This window comes from Anopheles coluzzii, chromosome X, assembly GCF_943734685.1.
Source record: "Anopheles coluzzii chromosome X, AcolN3, whole genome shotgun sequence".
Lineage (NCBI taxonomy): Eukaryota > Metazoa > Arthropoda > Insecta > Diptera > Culicidae > Anopheles > Anopheles coluzzii.
The window spans coordinates 3189360-3214276 of NC_064669.1; the positions used below are offsets into that span (position 1 = coordinate 3189360).

Sequence of the window (24917 nt, forward strand, 5' to 3'; positions counted from 1 at the left end):
TTTCGTAATAATAATTTACCAATAATCTAGTCCATTTAGAAATATTTCTCGTACACTTTCTAGGCCCATATACACATGGTTATCTGCCAAAAATGATTTAGTATTTGTCTCTAGCGGTTTATAGATTTGGTAGATCTTTATATGACAACTAGAAGGATTTCAAAACCGTCGGGTAAATATCCAATTGACCTATTTCATGCTCATCGGCGCTACATTCTACGAATCATACTTAAACTGAATGACTAAATCAGTCTATGATAAGTTAAAATACCTCCTAAATTGAATATATAGACACTCTCTCCAATATCTAGATCCCGTTCTAGGTTGTATTCTTAAGCTAAGCTTAACTTTTACTAACATGAAGAAGCTCCTCATGATTTGAAATGCCTCAGGATGGGTAGATGAAATGCCTCAGGATACCCCTTGGTGCCTGTTAATGAGAGACACGTTAGGCCACACGTATACTCGTTTCAAGATGAATATTTTGTTGTGTTTTTTTCAACTCCCTCGAAGCCGATGAATCGCAGTGTTAGATCGACTCTGCGTACCTCTTCCCCTATCATTACAGCTGGGCTTGTTTGTCTTGCTCATTCAATTACTAGTTGCGAACATTTTCGCTCGTACCTGCAAATAAGCGCGATCCTTTCGAGGATTCTTTCTACAAGATAACAGCTCAGTGGTCATCAAACTGATTGCGTGGTAAAACGAACCTCAGTGCTGCATAAATATCGCCTCCGGAAACTTCCGCACAGCGTACAGGGATGCACCCTGTGCGTGAGATAAGCGCTCTAAATCATGGCAATCCATGTTTGGAGGCCGCCAACCGTTTGCCAACCACTGCGGCAGGCCAGGCACCAGAACGCATTCTTCCGAACTGATAAACACACATACAGAACTTCGACCTGCCCTAGCATCGAAGCACCGGATTGCTAACCTCGACCGCTTATTAAATCATCGACCGCTAATGACCAACCGATCGCGAGAGAGACATTCGCAGAAGTAAAAGTTTGATTGGGCCGGGCGGCCGCAAAGACCCGCACGGGAAGCGCACGGACCACGGGGGCAGAAGCCTTGATGGCAGAAATCGTGTCGCTGGCAAATACTCGAATGCAGCCGACGCAAAGGGCAAACCCCTTGCGCGTAGAGAGGTGAAGTGATTGTCTTCCCTCTAATTGATCGACATCCGCCATATACACACACACGCGAACACACACATACAGGTGCTTGCCATATCTGTCAGAGTGGCTCGCTAAGGGAGCGATTTGGGTTCAGCCCCGTGAAAGGGTGGACACACACTTCAATCACACAGTGCGCTTGCCTTCCCGCGGGTTGACCTGCTGCCGGGACGGGAACCTCGGCGAGAGTTAACTGTTATGGCCGGTTGCGTTCCTTCATTAAACCGTCCACCGCTGCACTGGTGCAAGGTGCAGCCGTTGCGGTTTTCGGGCTGTTCACCCTTTTGCAGAGCTCGCAGCCCTCTCGAACCCTTTTTTTGTACCTTTCGCGAGGGATGGATGGGTCCGCATAATCTTTATGCAGCCCTCCACACACACACACACACGCGCCGCTCTAAAAGCACCACGATTGATTCTGACAGGTTCAAGGGCACGGTAAAACATTTTCAATTCCGCCATGCCGCCCCGCGGCGAATGCCGGAACATTGGAGTTTGACGACTGCGACTGGCGGCGTGAACTCCACCGTACTGCGATGTGAAAGGTTGCCGCAGTCCGTTCGTGCCAATGAATTGGAAAACTCACATGTTTCTGGCTCTGCAAATACCCACAAGCCGGACAGACGATTGACGGATATGGACAGCAACCGCAAACAAAACCAAACCGAGCGCGACATTAAATCGTGCAGGATGAAGTTCACCCCGGGGCGTCGGGGGAGATGAGATGCTGCGGCCATGCTGCGGCTTCCGCCGGGAGTCTATTATCGTGATTAAGGGCGAAACAAATCAGTTCCCTCCGACCGGCACACTGCCTCGCGCGTACATGGCGGAGATACTGGGAGGAGCGGGGAAAGCATGTAAGTAAGGGTGAGCGCGCGCGACTTTTGCGTTCCTTGCCGGTGGCCTCGGAGGTGCGAAGTACACTCATTATTAATGATCATATTAGCACGCCCGTGTGCAGCCGCTATGTGCGCGATGACAGATGTAATAAGCTTTTAAAAGCTTGTCGAAGAAAAATGTGCGTGCTACCACCATCATTCCTCCCTATTCCCTTCAGTCGAGCTGGTGGAATTGGTGAAGCTGCCTTAAGCGAGAGCGCGCACCTCGTCGTGATCTGCAGCTTGACAAATGCTCCCGCGCCACCCAAACGCCACAAATGCAATCGGCACTCAGCCGAGCGTCCCAAAAACGCCAACGCCCATCGGAAGATTGTACCTTTTCCTGCGGGCTACGGCTATCGGCCAGCAAGAGTGCCGCGGCAGCTCACTTGCACTTCCGCCATCATCGCGCACTATCGGTCATCTCGTTGGGGGCTGAGCTCTGGACATCCACTTCAAGACTTTGCTGTTCAAAGGCCAATCAGGCTTTGTTGATGAACTTCCACATCGGTTCCGCTTAGAAAAGGATCGTTTGTCTTTACCCTCTTTTCTTCCTTTTTCATTGCTTTCGCGCAAGCGACCGTTGCGACCGTGGCCAGCCAGTGTGTTTGTTGATGGTATAAAAATTTCACGCACGATCCTGGGCTACAAGGGTACTGCAGCCCGCAGAAGAAACGGAAGAAATAAAACTAGCCCCAACCCATTGCCTCCACCTCTTCCTCCTCCGCCGTGGATGCATCGATCATCGGACGGTGCGTAAGCGTAAGCGCGCTGCGATGGTCAAAGGTAACGAAAGCAATTTTCATGCGCGTGCGCGCGCTCGGTCCGTGACGCGGCCGCGCCCTTGTTCGCTGAATGAGGTCTTAATTCCAGGCATATTAAGGGGAGTAGTAATCGATTTATGCAATTAGCTTTAATAATAAATACACCGATAGTAATGATAACGCTAATAATAGCTTCCTCATCGAGCCCTGATTGTTGACATTAAAATGACAGTGGCCATTCTGCGGTGGTTTATTTTTTGCTGCAGCAGGAGATGCTTGTTGTTTTTTTTTTTTGGGTCGTCATAGCTTTTACTTCCAGCAAGGAGTGCACGCATTTTAAAGAGGAGCTGTCGTTGTTTACAGAAGAAAGTAAAATAAGGTATTGGAACTTTGACATACAGGTGTAGGACCTTGAAGTCATCTGGAAGAATGATCTGCAGTTACCATGTAACATTAAATTTTGAAGAAAAAGTTAGATAGGAAAGTTTCAATCCTCGAACGTATTCCAGCAATAAAGTTACAGCCAACTGACCTGGTATTCTGCCCATCGACCGTAGTGTTCTGCTTCATGAATCTTTCGTTGAGATTAAATTATACTATGCTAAAGCAATGAGTGATTGAAACCTAGAATCGAATCTCTAAACATTTACGTATCTTCAAAGATATATTATTTCAACAAAATACATAAATCTCTAAAGATTCATGTATTTCTGAAGATTCGTAAATTTCTGGATATTCAGGAATCTCTGGAAATGCATGAATGTTTAGACATTAATGACTATCAAGGGCTAACCTACGGTCCGTGGTACAGTCGTCAACCCACCCATAAGTTCAAGGACGTTACGCCAAAAAGAGGAAGAAGAAGAGGAAGAACCTCAAGATATATGAATATTTTGACATTCATGAACCTTTGGAGATTCATCAAGCCTTTAATCCAAGGTTCAGATTTATTAAATTATTTAAAAGATTCACATTCATACAGAGAAATATCCTCGAAGATACCCGATCGACAAATACAATGAAGAATAATGTATGTACAATGTATTAGAATCGCATGGTTCCATGTAGCATTATAAAAAGGACCTCGGCTCGAATTGTTTGTCCATGTCGTCGTGTATAGTGGGGTATGACAGACTCAGAAATAAGAGACAGTTTGATGATCATTTGGCCACAAGCTGCTCCATTATCATTTGAAACAGAACACAACGTGTGAAATCAGACATGCCGTCTATTCTTCTTTGACACACCTTTAAACCGGTAGAGTTATAATATTTAGTAATTTAATGTGTTGTCGATTAGCTGGAGAATACAATACACACAGGTTAGGTCCCAAAACAACTCTACCCCACCAACGACAACACTTGAATGATTTTTAATGGTAAATTAATCCTTTTTTTTGGTTAGCTCTAGATACGTCTTGAACTTCCGACCTTTACCGTGACAGGCGAAGTGCGTTGCCACAGCGCTATAGGACTTGTTGCATTCAGCTGTGTTAGAATGCACATATAAAGTAATGATGGTTCACTGTCCGCTTCGTGCAGCCTAGCCAACTTCTTTTGAAACGCAAATAGCTGTAAAAGAACATGCAAAATACATGCGGAAGTACAGCATTGTTTATACCATTTCAAAAACGATTGACACGCTTTATAGAGAAAAAGAACAAATACACAACAAAAATATCGTTATGACCTGTCACATTCTGTCATTTTCCAGAGTATGCCAGTCAATAAATTCTGCCCGGCTGTCACCGCGCATGAGATGGAAGCTAAAAAGGTAACCCCAAAAAAAAAAAAGCACATCCTTTCCAATCAAAGCAACAAAGAAACCTCCATGCGATCGTGACATTCAGTCAACGGCCGGCGAGTCCTAGAGTGTGTGCCGGCCGGATGACGATTGTACCCGCGCTCCCGCTTGCACTAAGCAATAAATGCACTAAGTACCCTATCAATAAATACCGAGCAAAGGCGGCTTCACGCCCAGCTTCTAGGTTAGAGATGCAGTCGGGCGGCAAGGCCTCACCTTAACATTGTCTGTTCAGGCATCCCCTTTGAAGCCCTTGACAGTTATTGTCAGGTGCGAGTGAAATGACCGAAATAAACAACAACAACGCACCGAAAGTCTGAAACGTCAGCCGGTGGAGCCGATTTTTCGTTCGGGTCACACGCGCGGGCGCGCGCGCGCGTTGCTCTCCGAACGGGCGTTCGGGCGTTGCACGATCTTCTCCGCTAATCCGCGCTCCCGCTTTGCACGCTCATTCGCAGCATTCGTCATCTCGCCGAAAAGGGAAGGTGAGGTGGAGCTTATAAATATTGGACTATCGGAAATGAGGCAAGTCAGTGTGCGGTGACCACTGCTGGACAGCTGACATCAGGTGTGCGCGCGCGCGTTTCGTGAGACTGACCCTCCACTAGCGCGGCTTCGAAGGGAAAGGAAAGCTACAAAAAAGAACCTTAGGGCGTGCGAATAACTTTGTGTGTGTGTGTTTGTGTGTGTCTGTGTATGTACTGTGACTGTGACACGAGCTCGTCTCGTGGTTTTGTGACAAACTAGTGATTTTGATGCTTCATTGTTCGGAGGTTTTGCAGTGCAGTGACGGACAGACTTCTCGAGAGTGATCTCGACTGCTCGAAAAATACATCTGCACCATTCTCACTCAACCACCGGTGCGGATTGCTCAGGCGACCGGCCAAACCACCAACCAAAACAAACGCTCCCTAGCACCTATCAAAACGTACGTGCCCGCGCACGTTAAGGACCCACGCCCGCGGCCGCGTGCTTGCAATATTCAAACGGAGCGTTTGCACGACCGCAGCAAAGCATGGAGAGCCTTCTCGGCGGCAGCCTGCTACTGAGCAAGCTGTCCAAGGTGTTCACACTGTTCTCGCCCGTCACGCTGCTGCTGCTGACCACCGTGTCCTGCGCGATCTACGTGTACAACCGGCGGCGGGCCCATATCGTGCGCCACATTGACAAAATTCCCGGCCCGGCCGGTCTGCCCATCCTCGGCAACACGCTGCACATCAACGTGGACCACGATGGTGAGTGATGGATGCATTTCGAGGGCGGAAAAGAGACCCAGCAAGCAACAGTTCATTCTATTCCGAGCACGTCCTTGGCGCACGTCCTACACCACCGTGCCTCGTGTCTAACGAGTCAGGTAGCCAGGCAAGCGAAAAGAACCTTCGCAGATCACACCATCCACTTCTACTTCCTTGTTACCGGAGTCTGGGCAGCCCGCCGCCGCGGTTCACTTCCTGCTTCGCCCAAACGGGCCAAACGGCACCCCAAAATCTCTCTAATCGGCAGCGCAAACAACAGCGCGGAGCGAACGCAACCTTCCGCGAGGAGTTCGTACAAACGCTCGCGCAAAGGTTATCCAAAGGCAATCGCATCCTCCAGTTGCTATCATACGAGGCGTCAGTGACATCTTCCCACCCTTAGTATTGGGGTTCGTCGCTTGACCGACCGGGGCTGATGGTTTATCTACGCTGTAGCATCTTCTTTGTTTTTTTGTTTTTTTTTTTTTGCTGCGACGAACCAAAACCGACACACGCAGACACCATTTGCATTTCAAATTGTACCAATCGAACGAGATGAAGAACACGGACTGGCTGGCTTTTTTTTTTTTTTTGGTTAACCCGTTGTGTATTTCGAAGGGGGTTTCTTTTCGTAAGCTTATGCTGCTACGTGACATAATGCAATTCATGTGTGGAAAACTTGTCTACTAAAACAGAACACAATTTGTACACGTTGTGCCACCAAGAATTTAATGGCCAATAATGACTTCTTTTATTTTTGTTAATTAATTAAACAGTACAAGAAAAAACACACACACACACACACAACCTCCCATGCTAATGATCACGGCAATCGCTCGTTAAATCGAAAGATTTCAACAGCGATAAGCGACGAACCTTTACTTTCCCGCGCACTTGATGCGTTTGTTTGTTTTTTTGTTTGCCCCCTCCCCCCCCCCCCCACCCTCCTCCTCTCGGATTTATTGTCGTAATCTTCCGGTTGTGTGAATGGGGCTCACCGCATGCAGTGCAGACGCTGTTCACCGTAACAACCCGGACCGCGCGTGGTGGTCAAGGTGAGCGCAATTACCAACTGGCGCGCCGACCGCAAGTGAGTGTGTGTACTTGAAGCGATGGTGCACTCGCTTGCACGTGCTCGCAAAACATTTCAAGTTGAATGGTTTTGGGGCTTTTCACTGTCACGGGTAAATCGATCCAAAGCAGGTTTGAGCAAGTGCGCTACTGCTGTACACGCACAAGGGATGGGGTTCAATACCGCCAGTTCACGGTGTTACACAGCAGAGGCACATTTTATTCCGCCCTCGTTCGCATGTGTATGTGTGTGTGTGTGTTTGCATTTGGAACGGTTAAACGAGCCGTTGGGTCGGGAAAGGACGGTTGCATAATCGGCTTGCATGCTGCTAGTGGGGAAGCTAATCATGTATCTTTCCTAGTCGCAGACTAAACTGGCCCCCCCTTACACACCCGGTCACAAAACGGGCCGACCATTAAAATTCGTGTTCCACCCAATTTTTGTGTTTTTTTTTTCTCTTGAGCGACAAGAAAAAGATCTTTCGTAAGCTCTTGCGCGTCCAGCGACCGAACCGATACGCAACCCACACTGTGCAACGCATTCCCTTCCGTCCGTCTGCTCGCCACCGAGTGTGGCAACCGAATAGTTCGAACAAATGAAACAAGCTGTTTTAAGGAAAGATACGCGTTTTCAAAGCCGCTCAACTTCATGCTGTATTACGGGTTTGCCTTTCGTGGCGCGTAAAAATCAAATGGGAGAGCGTGGAACGCTACTTTCTGTCAGTCTTCTTCGTCGCTTGATTTTTCGATCAATCATCGGCCGAACGAAACACGCTCTGGCCCCGTGGGTCTCGGCTCATTTGGCCCCGTTGCATCCCGGCGCCCATGTTTTACAGTCACGCTGCCCTCCTAACGCCTTTCGGTGGTCCGCCGAAGACCTTAGGATCGGTGACATAATGCCCCGTACGATGGAGGCTGCTTTTGTTTGACGGTTGACAAAAAAAAAATTGGCACCTAAACCGGATAAAACACTCCACTAGATCTGTCCTGTAAAGCGATAAGAATATATGCCAACTACGAGCGAGCCAACTACGTGTTGGAGACAAACAGCGTTTGTTAGATTTTCCTTTTGAAAGACCACTTTCACTATTTAAGCTCCCTTTCTACGAGCTTTCTCTCTTGCAATCTCTCCAATGTCAGAGACAACATGTTTGCTCAAAAGTATCCACCAAAAATGATTTAGAAATAGAAACAGATTATTACATATTAAAGATGTGTTACATCTCAGTAACCATCCTCGCGCACCAATACCAATGCCGTCTAAATGTGTTTCAACTAATTCAGTCTGCAGGTGCCGCATTTTAAAACATTGCCTCTCTAATCCAACGAACGAAAAGAAACAGTCGCCGTGAGGCTTTGCTTTTTGTAAAATGCTACACGACGAAACGGTGACTGACCACTGCCACTACTGTGACATAGAGCTCCGCCGTGAAATTGTGAAGCTATTGTGCGTCTCGGCACGCAACCATTTTTCCCAACATTTTCTTTTCTCATGCTACGTTTGTTCGATGCTTGTTGCACAATCCACAAAGGTTAAACTAGCCCAAGAAAGAAGCATGAATGCGATAAGGGATGCATCGCATTCAGCACGAGATTCGTCGCAATGCAACGACAGTGGCTTTACGAGCAACAGTTTTATCGTTGGGCTCATCCCCCCTATAAAGGGTGTTGTCGCGTAGTATACTGTCGATGCGCATTAACCTTCACGAAGATTTTTTTTAATTATACACACTGTTGTAAAATTATACAGATCAGTGGGCTGTAGAATCGTGAGCAATCATGATTTGTGAAGAAAACAAAACGAAACATGGGAAGGATTAAAAAAAAACATTAATATCGTATCGTAAACGAAGAACTTGTGCGATGGAAAAGCGACGAACAGAAAATAGAACGAAAAGTATAAAATTAAGCGGAAATGAGGAAACATTTTCCAATCAAGCCGAAACCGTAACAAATTACCTGCATCGAAACGTTCCTGCTTCCCCTTCCTTCCTTTCCCCCTTCCCTCCTTTTTAAGGGTAACATCGTCTCCTAGGGTCTTCTTTTGCGTCATTTGTCAGATGAGTTGGCAGTTTTCGGTTTTCCCGTGGTTTTGCACAAAGCACAAAACTTACCACATTTTTTTTTCTGTGTCTGTGTATTTGCAGAAATTTTCAACCGCATCATCGCCATTCGGAAGCTGTACGGGCGCATCCAAGGGTTCAGCAGGGCGTGGAACGGCCCGCTGCCGTACGTGATGATCTCCAAAGCGAGCGCCGTCGAGGTAAGTTGTGGAATGTATGGTGCGCGAAGCCTTCCAGAACGCGTCCGGCACTGCCTTTTCGCCCGAAACGTTATCTCATCGCGATGATAAAAGTTACAGTGATTAGAGCCGTAAAGGTGGCGGTTGTAAAACGAGGAAGTAAATAAGCGGGAACCTTCAGCGCGGCGCGCATCCTTCCACGGTCCCGATCATGACCTCGGCATTGTCTCTGCGCTGATGCGCGGCTTTGTGTTGATTAAACAGACACGACGGCGCTAACACGCTCGGCCCACCTCGGCTCGGTGTCAATAAAGCGGGGCAGGGGTGGAGGTCACCCCCAAAAGCGTAAAAGGCGACCAAAACCACCGGCGGGTTAAATGGGAAAACAATCGACCGCGCGATGACAATCAATCGATCGCACTGGAATAAAAAGGATGGATTTTGGTACAATTGCCCACCATCAGGTCACACATAACAAAAAAAAAAGCTTAGTAGCAAGCTTCGCTCCATATTTTCCGCTTGTAAACTACCCCAAGGGCGCCCGTGTGTGTGTGTGTGTGTGTGTTTGTGTGTCGGGCAAACAATAGACGAGCTGTTTAAAATCATAAAAAGCCATTAGAAGCCATGTGCGCGTGCGATCGAGCTAGAGCATCTACCACCGGAAGCGGTCGGCTTTTATGGATCACCCCTCTTATCGTAAGATCAGTCGATTGTGCAAGACATAACAGGAACTTCTTTTTAAAAAAAAAAAGCAACATAGAAAAACTATGATAGACGCAAGCATTTGTGCATTTTGAAAAGGTAAAAGTGAACGTGAACCTGTTTTTCGTTTTCCTAAGGCATCCGGGAGAGTTTGTTTATGGCGTAAAGCGAAATCGAAACGTCGCAAACGGGGCACACAGCAACGCTTCGATTAGGCTTCTCGAACGTTCTTTATTCCAACGCAGTGGTCGTCGACTGTCGTCAAAGAGTGAAAAGGGAGACAAAGAGCGAGACTAACACAGCTACTAACGCACATGGTGAGACAAACGTTTGATGGAAAGAAGAAGAAAAAAAAAGATAAACACGACGCACATCGACGAGAAAGCAGACGCACCCAGATAACTGTACCGTTTCGCTGTTGGATGGTAGGGACATTTCTTCTAGAACAAAAAGCGAACGCTCGATAACAGTAAGAGACGCAAATCGATCACCGAGAGCATAAACAAGCATAAGATCGGTCCAAAACACCTCCCGGAAGGAGCCCTTCGTAGAATTGATAAAAAAAAAACACACACTTTATGCAGTAACAACTAAGCAAATTATCTGCTTACAGAAGATACTAGCAGCGCCTAGCGCAATATGTAATTCAAGTCTTTTTTGATGTTGCTGCCTACTCATATTTTGTAGATTTTTTTCCCCCAAAATCTTGTCCTTAGTGTGCTATACATTCTTCTTTGCAAAGGCATTTCTTCTATGCAGTTGCCTTATTCTGAACACCTACGTTAGATTCTAGTTTGAATAACCGGTTTAAATTCTCATAGGAAAAAAAACACATCATCAAAACACCATTTGATTGGCAAAAAAGATAAATAAGCAAACAAACAAACAATCAAACGTAAACTTTCGATCGACACTGCTTAAAAGCTCCCTGAATTCTTGTACGTTGCAACCGAAGAATTGTCTTTCGCCTGGTCACACCAATCCATACAGCATCTGTGAGTGAGCTCCGGCCAAGCTGAAGCTTCCCACTCCGCTCATTTCTTCAATGCGCAGTTCTAAACCATTTCTTTCAGCGCAAATATGTCGACAATTAAAATTCGAGCTCTAGGTTTCTCGCCTACTGAGACGCAGGTCTCCATCCTTTACTGTTGATATGTAGTTGCTATCCATGCTTAAAGCGTTTCTTTGCTTATCGACTAAAACTCACTTCTAATGCGAGGTGATGCCAAGGATGCTAAGGTCAATACAATCCAGCTCTTGTCTCTTACCCTGTTGCCTTGCGGGCATGTGTTTGCTGCGGTCGCTTCTGGCCGGTTCGATTCGCTTCCGCCGACGTGGTACTGTGATCTTGTGCAAAGAATTAAAATTTGACTATCGAACATATGCAGCGTTCGATTCGGTTACGCTTAAACCGGTTAGCGCATATTCAACACCCTTCCTCCCTTCTGCTTCAGGTACTCCAGCAATGGGGCAACTTTATATGAGCGAGAGACACAAAAGTTTCATAAACAAATAGAGGGAGCTAATGCTGTCCACACTGCTATGTTGCTATGTTCCGGTTTTGTTCGGTCTCGGCAGGCAAAGGCCTGACCTTCGGACGGCTAGGAATCAAAATTAGGTTGTCTCGAAGTTACAAAACTATTTGTTGATTTAAATGCACCCAGCAGGCGCACATCCCGAGCCCGTCACATTTCCCATGCGTGCCGACACTCGCCAACGGCCAGCACGGCCGTTTGCGATCTGGTAAAACAAAACACGTCTAATGATATTCCATTAGGCAGCATTGCAACAGATCGTTGCTCCGGCAAGTTTGCGCAAAGATAAAGGGTAGAAGCAAATTAAAACAAAACCTTCGCAGCGACGAAGAAACAAAAAAAACAGCATGTTCGACAAAGATTCGACGTTGATGGGCATTAGACGTCTTTGTCCACCCCGCCGGATACCGTTTTCGTTAGGCATCGTTGACTGAAGTCATTATACAACATAGTTATCTCGCAGGTTTGTGCTGGTTTCGCCTCACCGAAGCGCTAGCCCAAAAAGAAACTGCTTCATTTCATTTTGTTTAACTTAATCTGTACCAATGGTGGCCGATTAAAGTGATCGTTTCTGATTACGCATTTACGAGTTGCTGATTTTACATCTTCACTTGGCGGTGCTCTGCGCCAAACGATACAGTAAAACCAGCGTGGCAACTGCTACTTTACACAGATCAGCAACACGCAAGCCCGTTAAAGAAATCAATCTCTTCGCTTTAATCAAAACCGAGTGAAACTAGGCGATGCACTACGTAATCACACATCGTTCGGCAGCGGTGGCTGAAATTTGGAATACAGCAAACCCGAACGCTGTGCCAGTGTTTGGTGTTTTGAACCGCAGGCAAACAACCTTCAACAGTCGACACAGAAAATATCGTTGTTAAAAAAAAGGGAAAAATCAAACACGTGTATAGCCTTTCGATTTAGTGGCAGAGGAAGAAACGGCCACAGCAAACGGTGGAGAAACAGACGAAACAGAAAACTACGTCCTCGATCTATAGCCCGTGCGCCCGTCTCTTTTTATTGCCAATCTTTCCTCTCCCCCGCCCTCACTCCCGTGTCTTCCACACACCATTGTCCAACGGTTAACAGATAAAGTCCGATAGAGCCACCTGACGCCCTAAAAGCCCAAACAGTACGGTTCTCCCACTTCTCGGATAGGAATGGCCGAAAAATGAGCGTCTTTGCCGATACGTTAGACCTACACAAGGTTCGCTTTTCGGATGAGATCTGCGGATGAGCGGTCGTTTCTGTAGTTTGTTTTGTTTGATGATTAACTACACTCCACAGCAAGCAGGCAGCAACTCCGCAGTCGCAGTCGGAATTTTAAGGATGAGCTTAAAAGCTTTTACTAAACATAGGCTGCAGTGTAGAGTTGTTTTGTCCGTCTGCCACAGCAATCCCAACTGACGACCTTGACGATTTCAAGAGCAGGCGTTGGCCTACGGTTAAGCAATACCTGGGGAATGAACCATTTCCCACGATCTACGTACAGTGCATTGCGCTTGCTTCATCGTATTCAAGGTATTTTCGAATATCTTGTACAGTAACGAACGGCGAGATGTTCTTCAGCTGCTGGAGAAACATCCAATACCACTCCGGGCGACTCCAAAAACCTCTAAACCGGATCCCGATAAGATGTGCAACTAAACTCCAAACACAGGATGACCCTGTTGGCACTCTTCGTCCACGCCTTGCATTCTTGGAGGTTATGATTCTTCGCTGAACGAGCGATGGTCTCTCTTGTGGAGTAGAACTGCTAAGAAATTGAGGTTGAAAACGAACTTCAATCTTTATCTCCAAAACGCCTACCAAAACCGGCTTGTCCTAATATATCCCGCGACAGAATGAACGATGTGAAAAGGTCGTTACTCTCTCTTTCGGTGGTTTTTCCAGAATTTGCAGAAGAAACCACAATTGCTCCGCAAACACAGCCGTCCTAACAACCTAATCAAAAAAGTGTTAAATAGATGTACCAAGCTGGGAGCACATTGCGCGATGGCGTAAATTTGCGCGACAACATGTGTGGTGCAATGATCTCCTGGCGCAGTTTTGTTTTGTTCTATAGGCAGCTCTATAGCGCAACCAGAACTCGGCGCATTTTTTTCAGCAGCGAATGCCAATCGAAACGGCAAACAAGCGAAAATCACCACAAACGGAGATGTGTTTGATTCTACGTTTGTTGGAGTGGCGTGTGACGTCCGTGCTGTTAGAGTCTGATGCGCAGTTGTCCAAAATGTTTTTGTTTGATGCGGATTTAATAGTTGCCTTTGCAAGTCGCTGCCCAAAGTCCAGACACACAAATGTCACGCACTGTATCATCCGAAACCGAAATTAACCTTGGAAATTTTTAATATACGATCCCTTTCACGGCGTCTTGGGCGTGCGTCGACCAAGCCAACAACAGCGCTGCTGCTGAAGCTTTTGTTAGGTGATAGGATTGGCATCTTTAGATGCTCCAGTAAGTCCGCACTAAATTGAGTTCATCTCTCTCTCTCTCTCTCTCTCTCTCTCTCTCTCTCTCTCTCTCTCTCTCTCTCTCTCTCTCTCTCTCTCTCTCTCTCTCTCTCTCTCTCTCTCTCTCTTTGCATCCCCCGACAGCGCATCCTTGGCAGCCAGAAGCACATCGAGAAGAGCCACGACTACGAGTTCCTGAAGCCATGGCTCGGTACCGGCCTGCTGACCAGCGCCGGCAAGAAGTGGCACCCGCGGCGCAAGATCCTCACGCCGGCGTTCCATTTCAAGATCCTGGACGACTTCGTCGACATCTTCCAGGAGCAGAGCGCCGTGCTGGTGAAGCGCCTCGAGGCGGAGCTGGGCAACGAGCAGGGTTTCAACTGCTTCCCGTACGTGACGCTGTGCGCACTGGACGTGGTGTGTGGTAAGTAGGGCCTGCCTGAGCATTGGCAGGGTTCAGCCGGGCGGCATCAGTTATCGTACTTAATTATGTTTTCGCTTCCTTCGCCACAGAAACGGCCATGGGCAGGCAGGTGAATGCGCAGTGCAATTCCGACTCCGACTACGTGAAAGCTGTGTACCAGTAAGTGCGACAGGGTCAGGTCCACCTCCTCCGGTGGTGGCTTGATTGTAATCTTTGTGCTTCGTCTCTTCTCCATTGTTTCAATCTCTCTTTCTCTCTATCTCGCTCCAAAAAAATTAACCAACCGCACAGAATTGGAAGTATCGTCCAGAACCGGCAGCAAAAGATTTGGCTACAACCAGATTTCATCTTCAAGCTCACGCAGGACTACAAGAACCATCAGAAGTGTCTCGCCATCCTGCACGAATTCTCCAACCGCGTCATCCACGAGCGGAAGGAGGAGATCCGACGCCAGAAGCAGCAGCTGGGCGACAAAAACAACAACAACAACAACAATGGCGGTGGTGGTGCTGTTGGTACGGATCAGGACGGCAACAACAACAAGGACGACTATCTGTCGCACGAGGAGCTGGGGCGCAAGAAGCGGCTCGCCTTTCTCGATCTGCTGATCGAGGCGTCCCAGGACGGTACCGTCCTGTCGCACGAGGACATCCGCGAGGAGGTGGACACGTTCATGTTCGAGGGGCACGACACGACCTCGGCCGCCATCTCCTGGATACTGCTGCTGCTCGGCACCGAGCCGACCATCCAGGACCGGATCGTGGAGGAGATCGACCAGATCATGGGCGGCGACCGGGAGCGCTTCCCCACGATGCAGGAGCTAAACGAGATGAAGTACCTGGAGGCGTGCATCAAGGAGGGGCTGCGGCTGTACCCGAGCGTGCCGCTCATCGCCCGCCGGCTCACCGAGGACGTCGACATCGACGGGTACGTGCTGCCGGCCGGCACGACCGCCATGATCGTGGTGTACCAGCTGCACCGCAATCCGGAGGTGTTCCCCAACCCGGACAAGTTCAATCCGGACCACTTCCTGCCGGAGAACTGCCGCGGCCGGCACCCGTACGCGTACATCCCGTTCAGTGCCGGGCCGCGCAACTGCATCGGCCAGAAGTTTGCCGTGCTGGAGGAGAAATCGATCATCTCGGCCGTGCTGCGCCGGTACCGGGTGGAGGCGGTCGATCGGCGCGAAAACCTTACGCTGCTCGGCGAGCTCATCCTGCGCCCGAAGAACGGGCTGCGCATACGAATTGCGCGGCGAACGTAGGGGGCCTCTCTTCAGAGCAGCAGATAGCGGCAGAGAGCGTTATGACAATTATAAATACTACCAGGTTGCATGACTCCAGGGCAAGGGAAAGGCGTGTTGTGAGCTGATGTATTTTTCTCCTCCCCCCCCCCCCCCCCCCCCCTTTTTTTGTTGTTGTTTGTTTGCGTGTTTGCTGAACCGAGCTGTCGGCGTTCTGCGTTCAGTTATGAATAGATTGGTTGCGTTTATTCATAATTTGAATCGTTGCGGCCGTACTCTCAGTCTGCTTTCAGCCCGAAAGAGCTTTTCTGTTTTTGATATTGGGACTTTATTTTCTTTCCCTTTCTTTTCTTCGGGTGTAGCTACTAAGTAAGAATGTATTGAACTTTTGTGTTAGATTTTAGTGATGCGTAACATGTAAGAAACGTACGACAAAAATGCTTACTGGAAAATCGGTACAGCAAACGAAAAATCTAGCAGCAAAACAGTTGCACGTGTCACGGTCCCATACGAAAAACGCGAAACAAAAAGCGAAAAAAGAGCCAAAGCATTCAGAAACCAGCGCGGCAGAGTAACAACGCGATCTAAATGATCCTCCCAAAACGATCGCGATGCAAGTGTATAGCGCGTAATGGAAAGCAACGATAGATGGTAATAAGTTGTAATAAAAACTGACACATATCAACACACCCACAAACACACACAACACCGGTCTGGCTAATGCATATATCGATAAATTGTATTATGAAACGTTTACATGCTTGGTACAATTATTATTACGTCTAAAGCACTAGCTTAACAGTAGGCCCCGACAGTTACGCTCCGCCGTGTAATATTTTGTTGTTTTTCTCTCCCTCTCTCTCTCGCTCTGTCTCCCCCTTACGGCGTTGCGACGCCCAGTGAATGTGAAGCATGAAATTTGGCCATTTCATTTGTGTATGGAAGCGCCTACCGACGGCCGTGTTTAGCGAACGCATCCTTCTCCTCCCTCCTTCGCCGTTACGTTACGTTTTATTTTGTGTTAATTTATGTTTGCGATGTAATTCCCTTCGCGTATCCCGTCGGACTTGCTTTCCAGCGGGTGAACGTGGGGAAGGATTTGGTGTCTTTCCTTTCCTTTCTTCTACTTCCTCTATTTGGCGTAACCGTCCTACGCGAACATGCCGGCGGACACGACTGTACCACGGAACCGCCCCCTCCGTAATTCCTTTCCTTTTTTACCTTCACTTAATCGCTAGCAGTGCCTTAACCTACTTAACACAAAAAAAAGAGCTGATTCGGTGAACAAATCCTAAGCAAAGGAACTGCTGTTGCGGGTGCAACCAGCGCAGCCTCCATGGAGAGAGAGATAAAATGCTAAACATAAGATGAATTAAAAATGAAAACAAACACCGCGCGTAAGCGCTCTAAATCGAACTGAAACTCTGCGCGCTAGAAGTTTCAGCGAGCCTTAATGTTGTATTTTCTTGTTCATTTACCCATTTGTGTGTTTAATTCCGATACGTATAGGTTTTCTATTTCTTTGTGTAATTATAATATTACCGGCGCATTATATATATATAAATATGAATCGTACACGGATAGCTGACGTTGATGGTGCTGTTCCCATCAACGTACAAACAATATAAAAGTATGTATATTAAACTAGCGTAATTGAATTAACACGTGTGAGCGATTGCACGCACAACGAGAGGCGTACGAATGGATGTAAATGCGTAATAAAGCATCAACAAAAAAACTACAATCTCAGTTGGAAAAATAAACGGCCAGCCGAACGGGGGAAGGGAATGCAAAGTACAAACCGGGAAACTTCCTTCACCCTACACGTGCGCTTCCGCTGTTTCCCCCTCGCGGCTTAGTCGATGTTACACCATTCCGTCTAATGCAAAGTTGGCATCTAGCAAAGCGTGGCCCGCGACTTACTGCGCCCGCAGCTTGTTCGGATCGTGGTAGTGCGAGGGTGCCACGCTCGGGTGGGGCGGGGGCGGGAAGCATCGCACGTGCTCCACGTTCGAGCCCTCGATGTCGTTGCTCTTCAGATACTTGTTCAGCACGGCAAAGATCTGGGAGTTGAGCACCTGGAAGCGGCGGATGCGATCGACCATGCGCTTCAGATTCTGGTTTGGAGAACGGGAAGCGAAAATAAAATTAGATGATGCAGTACGTTCACTTCCGTTTGCGGCATGGGATACTTACGATTCCCTTTACCGTGTCGTCCTTGCCGTCGACGCGCTGCACGCGCAGAATGTGGTAGCAGAAGTCGAGCGCCTCAAACTTGCGCTGCTGGTTGAGCAGCACGATAATGGTGCAGCCGGCCCAGTGAAGCCCTTCGCCGAACAGCTCTCTGCAAAAAGAGGCAAGGATAAATAAATAAACGGCTTGTAAGCATTAGTGGTGGCTTGCAAGCATTAGAGTTAATTCAGGATCCGATTTCGGAGTCGGCTCCGGAATCGATTTCGCTATTCGGAAACGGCTCCGGAATCAGAATCGGGTCCGGAATCGGAATCGACCTGGAAATCGTAGTTTGCCCCGGTAACGGAATCAGGATTGAATCCAGATTTAGCTCCGTAATGATTATCAGTTCTTTCAGAAGAAGAAGTCTTCGAAGCGAAATCAGACCTGAAAACCGACTCCGTTTCGAAACCGATTTCGGAGACAATACCGATTCCGGAGTCGATTTCAATTCCGAAACCGATTCCGATTCCAGAGCCGATTTCGATTCCGGAACCAATTCCGGATTCCAATTCCTGAGCCGATTCCGATTCAGGATCCGATTCCAGAACCAATTCTGAAGCCGATTCCGATTTAAAATCCAATTCCGGAACCAATTCTGAAACGATTCCAGACAACTTCGAAGCTAGCCGGAATCGATTCCAGACAAAAACTTCATTTTTCCCATCACTAGAAAGCACAATGGCCGGAACTTTGTAACAAGAAATATACTCACTCAACCATGTATTCCGTGCCCGCCACCGGAATGCAGTAGACGAACTGTAGCGCCGACCAGAGGCGATGAAACTCGGAACACTCGTCAATGTTCATCACGCCATTGATCGGTGGCGGTCCCATCCAGATCGGATCGTCCAGGAATGATTTCACCCGCCCGAGAATGACCTCGAAAATGCTCAACCCGCAGCACAGCCGTTCGCGGGTCAGCAGGTCCCCTTCGCGGGCAATCATCGCTTGCTGCAAATGCAAATGCAAAGGTTAGCTGCGACTACAAAACAACAAAAAAAAAAACCCCACTCTCGCTCGCCCATTACCTTTGCCGTGCCGAGCTTTTCCACGTTCGGCACGATCTGCAGCGAGGCGTACTTCGCCTCCAGCCGCTTCTGCTTGCTCTCCGGCTTCTCGCCATCCTTGCAGAACGGCCGGGGCAGAATGTTCTGGAAGGGGGCGGCGTGCAGCAGATCGCACACCTCCTCCTGCGACAGCGCCTGCTCGATCAGCAGACAGAACAGCAGCGAGTTGCCCATCTCGCGGAACGACTGGAACAGCTCCGTCTTCGCGTCCGGGTACTGCACGATGTCGACCAGGTGGGCCTGATAGTAGCTCAGCACGCCGGGCGAACCGTAGTCGCACAGCGGCAGCTTGCAGCACTTCGGCATCGCCGACATGAGCGTCTTGGTGAACTGGAGCAGATTGCCCTGCACCAGCGGCTTCACGATGTCCTTCAGTATGATCTCCATCACCACCGCGATGCCCTGGTAGCCGAGCAGGCGGCAGATCGCGTGGAAGTGGGGCGCCCCGACGAACCCGTTGTACTGGCTGTACTGCGTCGAGTAGGCCGCGTTCAGCGGCTTCGACCCCCACAGGTAGTAGTGCGACATGACCGGGGCCTTTTCGCGCGTGATCGGCCCCGAGAACGCGATCTGCAGCTTGTTGCGCACGAACCGGTTCGTGGCCGCGTTGTAGCAGTAGTTGGCGAGAAAGTCGTAGTTCAGCTCGACAAACACGTGCAGCGTGATGCGCCCGTACGGTGCGAGCACGTTGTGGTTCGCCTCCTTCAGCATCGCGTCGAAGTCGTCCAGCGCGAGCCACTTGGACAGCAGCTTGTGGCACAGCTTGTTCACCGACAGCAGTGCCTCCAGCTCGACCACGCCGGTAATGTCGCTCGCCTCGAACCGGCAGATCGCCAGCTCGAGGCTCTTCTGCATGTCCGCGTTGATGCGCTGCGTGATCAGCTTGTTCAGATCGATCGAGCGGCCGAGCAGCTGGACGTGCCGCTGCTTCAGCAGCGTCTCGTACCGGTTGTTGCGCGGGTAGGACTGGAAGTTGAACCCGAGCACCTCGCACTCGACGCGGAACCGCTTGTCCAGGTAGATGCTGCCCGCCAGCTGCTTGTAGTGCGCAAACACCTGCTCGCTCAGCTTGTACACGAACTGGTCGAAGCAGAGGTTCACCTCCGCCTCCACCTCGTCGTACAGGAACTGCTTGCGGAAGATGGTGAGCGCGTACAGGGCGGAATCGTTGTACAGGTCGAGCGGGTAGAGGACGTACTCCATCATCGACGGCTCCTTCGTGCGCAGTATGTGGTCGGTCAGGATCCAGGGCATCGACATTTCGATCGGGAACTGGATGCGCTTCTCCATCGTGATCAGATCGCTACACTCTTCGTTGTGCTGGTGGCGAACGGTACATTTCTGGAATATGGAGGGGCGGGGAACGAACGGTTCGGTTAGTTTTGGGAAGGTAAATCTTTTCAAATTTAAAATCAAAATTACATTATTATTTGTTTTAAACACGTATAAGTTTGACCGAATGTGTAGACATATATAGCTCATGATTTAAAGCCCATTTGTTCATTATTTTAAGTGATGCCATCAACATGATCATGTTTCAAATTAGAATTAGTGTTGAGATTGCATTTAGATTCAGATTCATTGAATCATTCCAAAGATTCATTCGGTTTCATGAATCTGAATCAGATTTACCCAACACTAATTAGAACTACTGTTGCAACAGGATTCTTAACAACCTCTTGTCGATGTATTTTAAAATCATCTTCGAGAGTTGGTCTAGAGATTTGACGTCTACTGCGATTTCGCCTGCTCGTTACGATAGATTCTCTCTACTAGACTTTTAACACAACTTTCAAGAAGCAGCCAAGCTAAATTTTTCGACTCAAACAGGGTTTCTCTCTATACTTACGTTTACTTTTCTGCCCATCGTCATCTCGAGGTAGAACTCCCGGTACCACAGCTGCGACAGATCGCAACACTTTTGCAGCGTCTCGCTGAAGCTCAGCAGGTACGTCCAGTAGAAGGACGCCTTGTGGAACGCGTCAATCTGCGACAGGCACGACCCGTCGATGTCCTTCCGCAGCGTGCGCTTCCCGCCCGACTTGTCCGCTATCAGCGATTCCAGCATCGTGCGCACCATGTACAGCTGCGTCGAGGACGGGCCCACGTTCAGCCGCGGCACGTTGATCGCAAACCCACTGTCCGGGTCCTTCTTCCCCTTGAGCGCCGGATCCTGCGACGGTTCCGTGCCCTTCTGCCAGTCCGCGCACGTTTCCCGCACCGACATCACGATCGACCGGATCAGGTCCTTCTTGTTCTTGACCGCCTTGCGCAGCGGCTCGCGCAGCACCAGCTGCACAAAGTCCTGCAGCTCGGCGTAGATGCTGCGCCGGATCGCCTCGCACAGCACCGTCTCGATGCGGGCCATCAGCACCTGCAGCCCCTTGATCATCGCGATCACCTCGATCAGCGCAAACTTCTCGTCCTCGGTGTAGTTGTACCGGGTCGCCCGCTCGTACTCTTCCGCCTCGGCCGGGCACTCCTTGTTCTGGTGGTGGTCGGTCGGGTGCAGCAGCTTCCACGAGTACAGCTCGGTCACGACCGAGGTCCACTCGGACAGGAGCTGCAGGCCGCGCAGCGCCAGATCGGCCGTCGACTTGTTCTCCCCGTCGGTCGCATTGTCCTTGTACGTCGTCGTCACCTCGTTGCTGTACCGGGACAGCTCCGAGATGTACTTCACGTGGTCCTCCCGGATCGTCGGCAGGTGCACCATCAGGTCCGCCTGCGGACTGATCGCGGTCGAGCTGGACAGGGGCCACTTGCTCGGATCGAAGTGCTTGCTACGCTTGATGTAGTTGAACGGTGCGATCTGCATGTCGCCGAACAGCGGCACCACCTCCAGATTCTTGAAGATCCGATCGATCCGGTCGAGCCGCAGCTTCTTCTTCTGGTCGAGCTTGTTGATGTTGCAAATCTCCGAATCCATCAGAAACAGCCCGAACCCCATCACCTTCACCAGCATGTGCTTCTCCTCCGGCGTCATGTACATCTTCGAGTCGTACATGTGCACGCAGATGTTCACCACCTCCGACAGCAGATCCTCGTACCCGACGATCTTCTCCAGCGTGTCCTTCACCGTGTCGCGGATTTTGTTCTGCGTCGCGAGAAACATCGACAGATTCTGGGACTCCTGCAGGCTGTGCGAGTCCGTCATCACCTTGAGAAACTGGGCCGCCCGCCGGTACGTGCTGTAGTCGTTCTTCACGCTCGACTTCATGTTCTTCAGCTCGTCCAGCACGGCAAACATGTTGATGAACTTGCCGAGCGTCAGCAGGTACGCCTCGGACACGAAGTCTTTCCGCTTTTCCGCGTGGCACAGCCGCTTCACCTCGCCGGAGAATGCCTCTATCGCTTTCCGCTAAAACAAAAACAAAAAAAAACAGAATAGCGCAACAGAACCAACCGTTTCATTAGCGAGGTAGTTGGTAGCAATTTCTATTGACAGTGGTTTAGAATGTATAATGGCTAACAATCAAGCTTATTCGATTCTTGCAATCGAGATCACTCGACGTCGAGTTGGATATTGTTAAGAAAATCAGGCCCTACTTTGCTACAAAACTATCCGTCGTTGCTTGAGCACGTCTTCATGTTCTTTCGATTCAAGCCTGTCGTTCTCGACATCAAAGCCCTAGCGGGAAATGGATCGATTTCGATGTTTTGGCAGTTTTAAAATAAAACATTTCAGTTTTTTGCTATAAGCAACTGAGTACTGTAATGTGTAAAAATAATTAAAGCAAATCATTTATACGCCAGAGCTTTTTTAGACAAAATTTGATGGACCAACATGAGAACAGCCTGAATGATTAAAAAAACTGATATTATAATAAATCAATAAATTATTTATAAGAAAATTCTTCATTTTTTGGCTAACGTTCTAATTTTGTAAAATTATTTTAAAGCTTTCTCTGGGAGGTGGTCTGCCTAATTGTCTTCTACTGCGATGTATTTTCCCTATCAGACTTTATAACAACTAGAATATTTCATAGAGCACTGGAAATCAAATTTCGCGACTCAAATCCAGTAAAAGAGTAGAATAGGCTCCAGTATTTCAATTTCCAATTATGGCCTGCTTTTTTTGGGGGCTTTTTATGTTTAAAATCAATATTTCTATTATAGTTAGTCAATGTTTTTGCCAGTCATAAACCCTGCAATAGCATCAGTCTATCTACTTCAAAGCAATAAATCATCACGGAATTCATCTACGGCAGTACTTATTTTTAACATTGTTCTTTACAACATCCAACGCCTGACTCATGGTAAGCGATGGTTTACGCGCTGAATGAGGGAACATAAATTCCAACATCATACGTTTCTCGCCCTAACTGCCAGCCAGTTGCTGCGTGTCTGCGATTCCAACCCTTTTACAAACAGACGTGCATTTGGCCATTTACTCAATTTAATTCCAATTTTTTGAGCTAAACGGCCCGTTTGATTGTTGTAGTGCGTTGATTGTAGCATGCCAAATGGCGGGTAGGGCGGCGCCTCTGCGAATGCTTACCTGAAAGTACATGAAGTTAAGCAGCTTGTTCACTTCCGGGCTGAGCACCTCGACCGTTTTCTCGTAGATTTCCACCCGGTTCGGCTGCTCGTTCGATTTCGGCTGCGGTATGGCGCGCGAGCAGCACCGCCAGGTGTAGAGCATAACCGCATGCTTCTGTCCCTCGTCGAGTAGTTGGTTCTGGAAAGCAGAAGCAAAGGGAGTGTGGGGAGGGAGAAGGAGAGCAAACGTTCGTTAGTACGGTGTGTCCACAATCATAAATGCAATCATCCCCAGGAGGAAGGGGGAGACTGCGTGGCACACTGAGCATACCGCGTTTATGCTCTACCATGCACATCCCCGTCTAAAGTATGTAGGGCAACGATTGTGTGAGTGTGTATGTGGGGTGGGACATCAATGTTTACATGCAAGCGAGCTGTCTGAGTGTGTGCATGTCTGTGTGTTAGGGGGTGGATGGGTGCATTACAAACAAGCGCTTTAAAAGCTACTGACCAGATTCGCATGGGTGGTCGCCTCCTCGATGTATTTGGCGATCCCGGTCACGAAACCGTTCCGATCCTCGAAGTTGGTATCGAAGTTGGCCTGGTAGACGACGGAGCAGGGCTGCGCCTCGATGCAGGGCTGCTCGTCCGGCAGCGGCAGCTCGTCCAGCACCTCCACGTTCGACAGCGCGTCCGCGAGCGTGATCTTCTCCTGGGCCATCGCGGTCCGGGGTGTGATGCTGTGCTGGAAGACGCCCACAGTAACGCGGTGCACAACGGAAGCGATTCGTTTACTTTGTTAACTGCCCGCACCGTTATTTACTTGGGAGCAACGCGCCCCGCGATGCGCATCCGGCGGGCGAGTTTAATGCACGTGGCTGGTGCTAGCCAACCTATCGCACTGGCAAACACCGTCCGGGTTGGGCACGGTTCTGTGATGAAATGGATCTTCTCATTCACCGCACTATACTCACCGTTCAGGAAGGTGTAAATATGACTAATGCTTTGGTTGATGTTGCTGTTGCTGCTGCTGTTTGCTTACGACGATGATGCTGAAGTTGATGACGATGATGATGATGCTGATGGCGATAAGTATTGATTGGTGCTAATGCTACGGCAGAAGGCGAGCTGCGTACGAAAATGCACACATCTGCACACTTTGCGCTACGAGCTAGAGCTATCTTCACTCGCTGGATGCACTTTCTGTGACGATACGTGGATTTTTCCTATCGGTTTTACTGGAATGTCCGATAAAACACTCCTTCCTCAGCGGTTTCTTCTTTTTTCTTTTGTGCTCTTCCCCCTTCTGTACACAATCACCCTGCGCGAGAGTGTGTACGTGTGGGTGTGTGTGTGTGTGAATGACTGTTTGTACTGTTTTCTTTTCGAGCGTGCCCCTTCAGAAACGGCTCGTCACAGCCCGGCAAACATGTAGTGGTGTGCTCGTCCCAGGACAGACGTCAACGCACCACAAGCGGCCCTGCCCAATTAGCAGAACGAGACCGACATCGAAAGAAGCTAGGTATCACTTTGGCGAACAAAAAGTGTCACTTTTGCTTTGTTGTGTGTTTGTTTGCACTCTAACTTCCATTTAATATTTCTAATTTTTT

At 48.8% G+C, this 24917-nt stretch overlaps 2 protein-coding genes across 5 annotated transcripts; one reads left to right on the plus strand and one right to left on the minus strand.

Moving 5' to 3' along the window:
* Positions 1–5125: 5125 nt before the first annotated feature.
* Positions 5126–16282, plus strand: LOC120949310 (cytochrome P450 4c3-like). The gene is made up of 5 exons (XM_040366534.2): positions 5126–5852; positions 9071–9186; positions 14004–14283; positions 14373–14442; positions 14575–16282. Exons 1-5 carry the CDS (start codon positions 5633–5635, stop codon positions 15545–15547), a joined length of 1659 nt encoding a protein of 552 aa, XP_040222468.2. The 5' UTR covers positions 5126–5632; the 3' UTR covers positions 15548–16282.
* LOC120949290 (cytoplasmic FMR1-interacting protein) lies at positions 16245–24804 on the minus strand. 4 transcript variants are annotated; one of them, XM_040366522.2, is made up of 8 exons: positions 24282–24804; positions 23819–24047; positions 23327–23506; positions 20678–22186; positions 18790–20169; positions 18474–18712; positions 17723–17870; positions 16245–17643 (listed from the first exon to the last, which is right to left on the minus strand). In XM_040366522.2, the coding sequence occupies exons 2-8, from the start codon at positions 24026–24028 to the stop codon at positions 17446–17448; spliced, it is 3864 nt and encodes a 1287-aa protein (XP_040222456.1). In that variant the 5' UTR covers positions 24029–24047; positions 24282–24804; the 3' UTR covers positions 16245–17445. The 4 variants fall into 4 exon arrangements, with proteins under 4 accessions (XP_040222456.1, XP_040222448.1, XP_040222439.1 ...); XM_040366514.2 differs by having other exon boundaries at positions 23819–24208; XM_040366505.2 differs by having other exon boundaries at positions 23819–24052; positions 24282–24803.
* Positions 24805–24917: the final 113 nt, after the last annotated feature.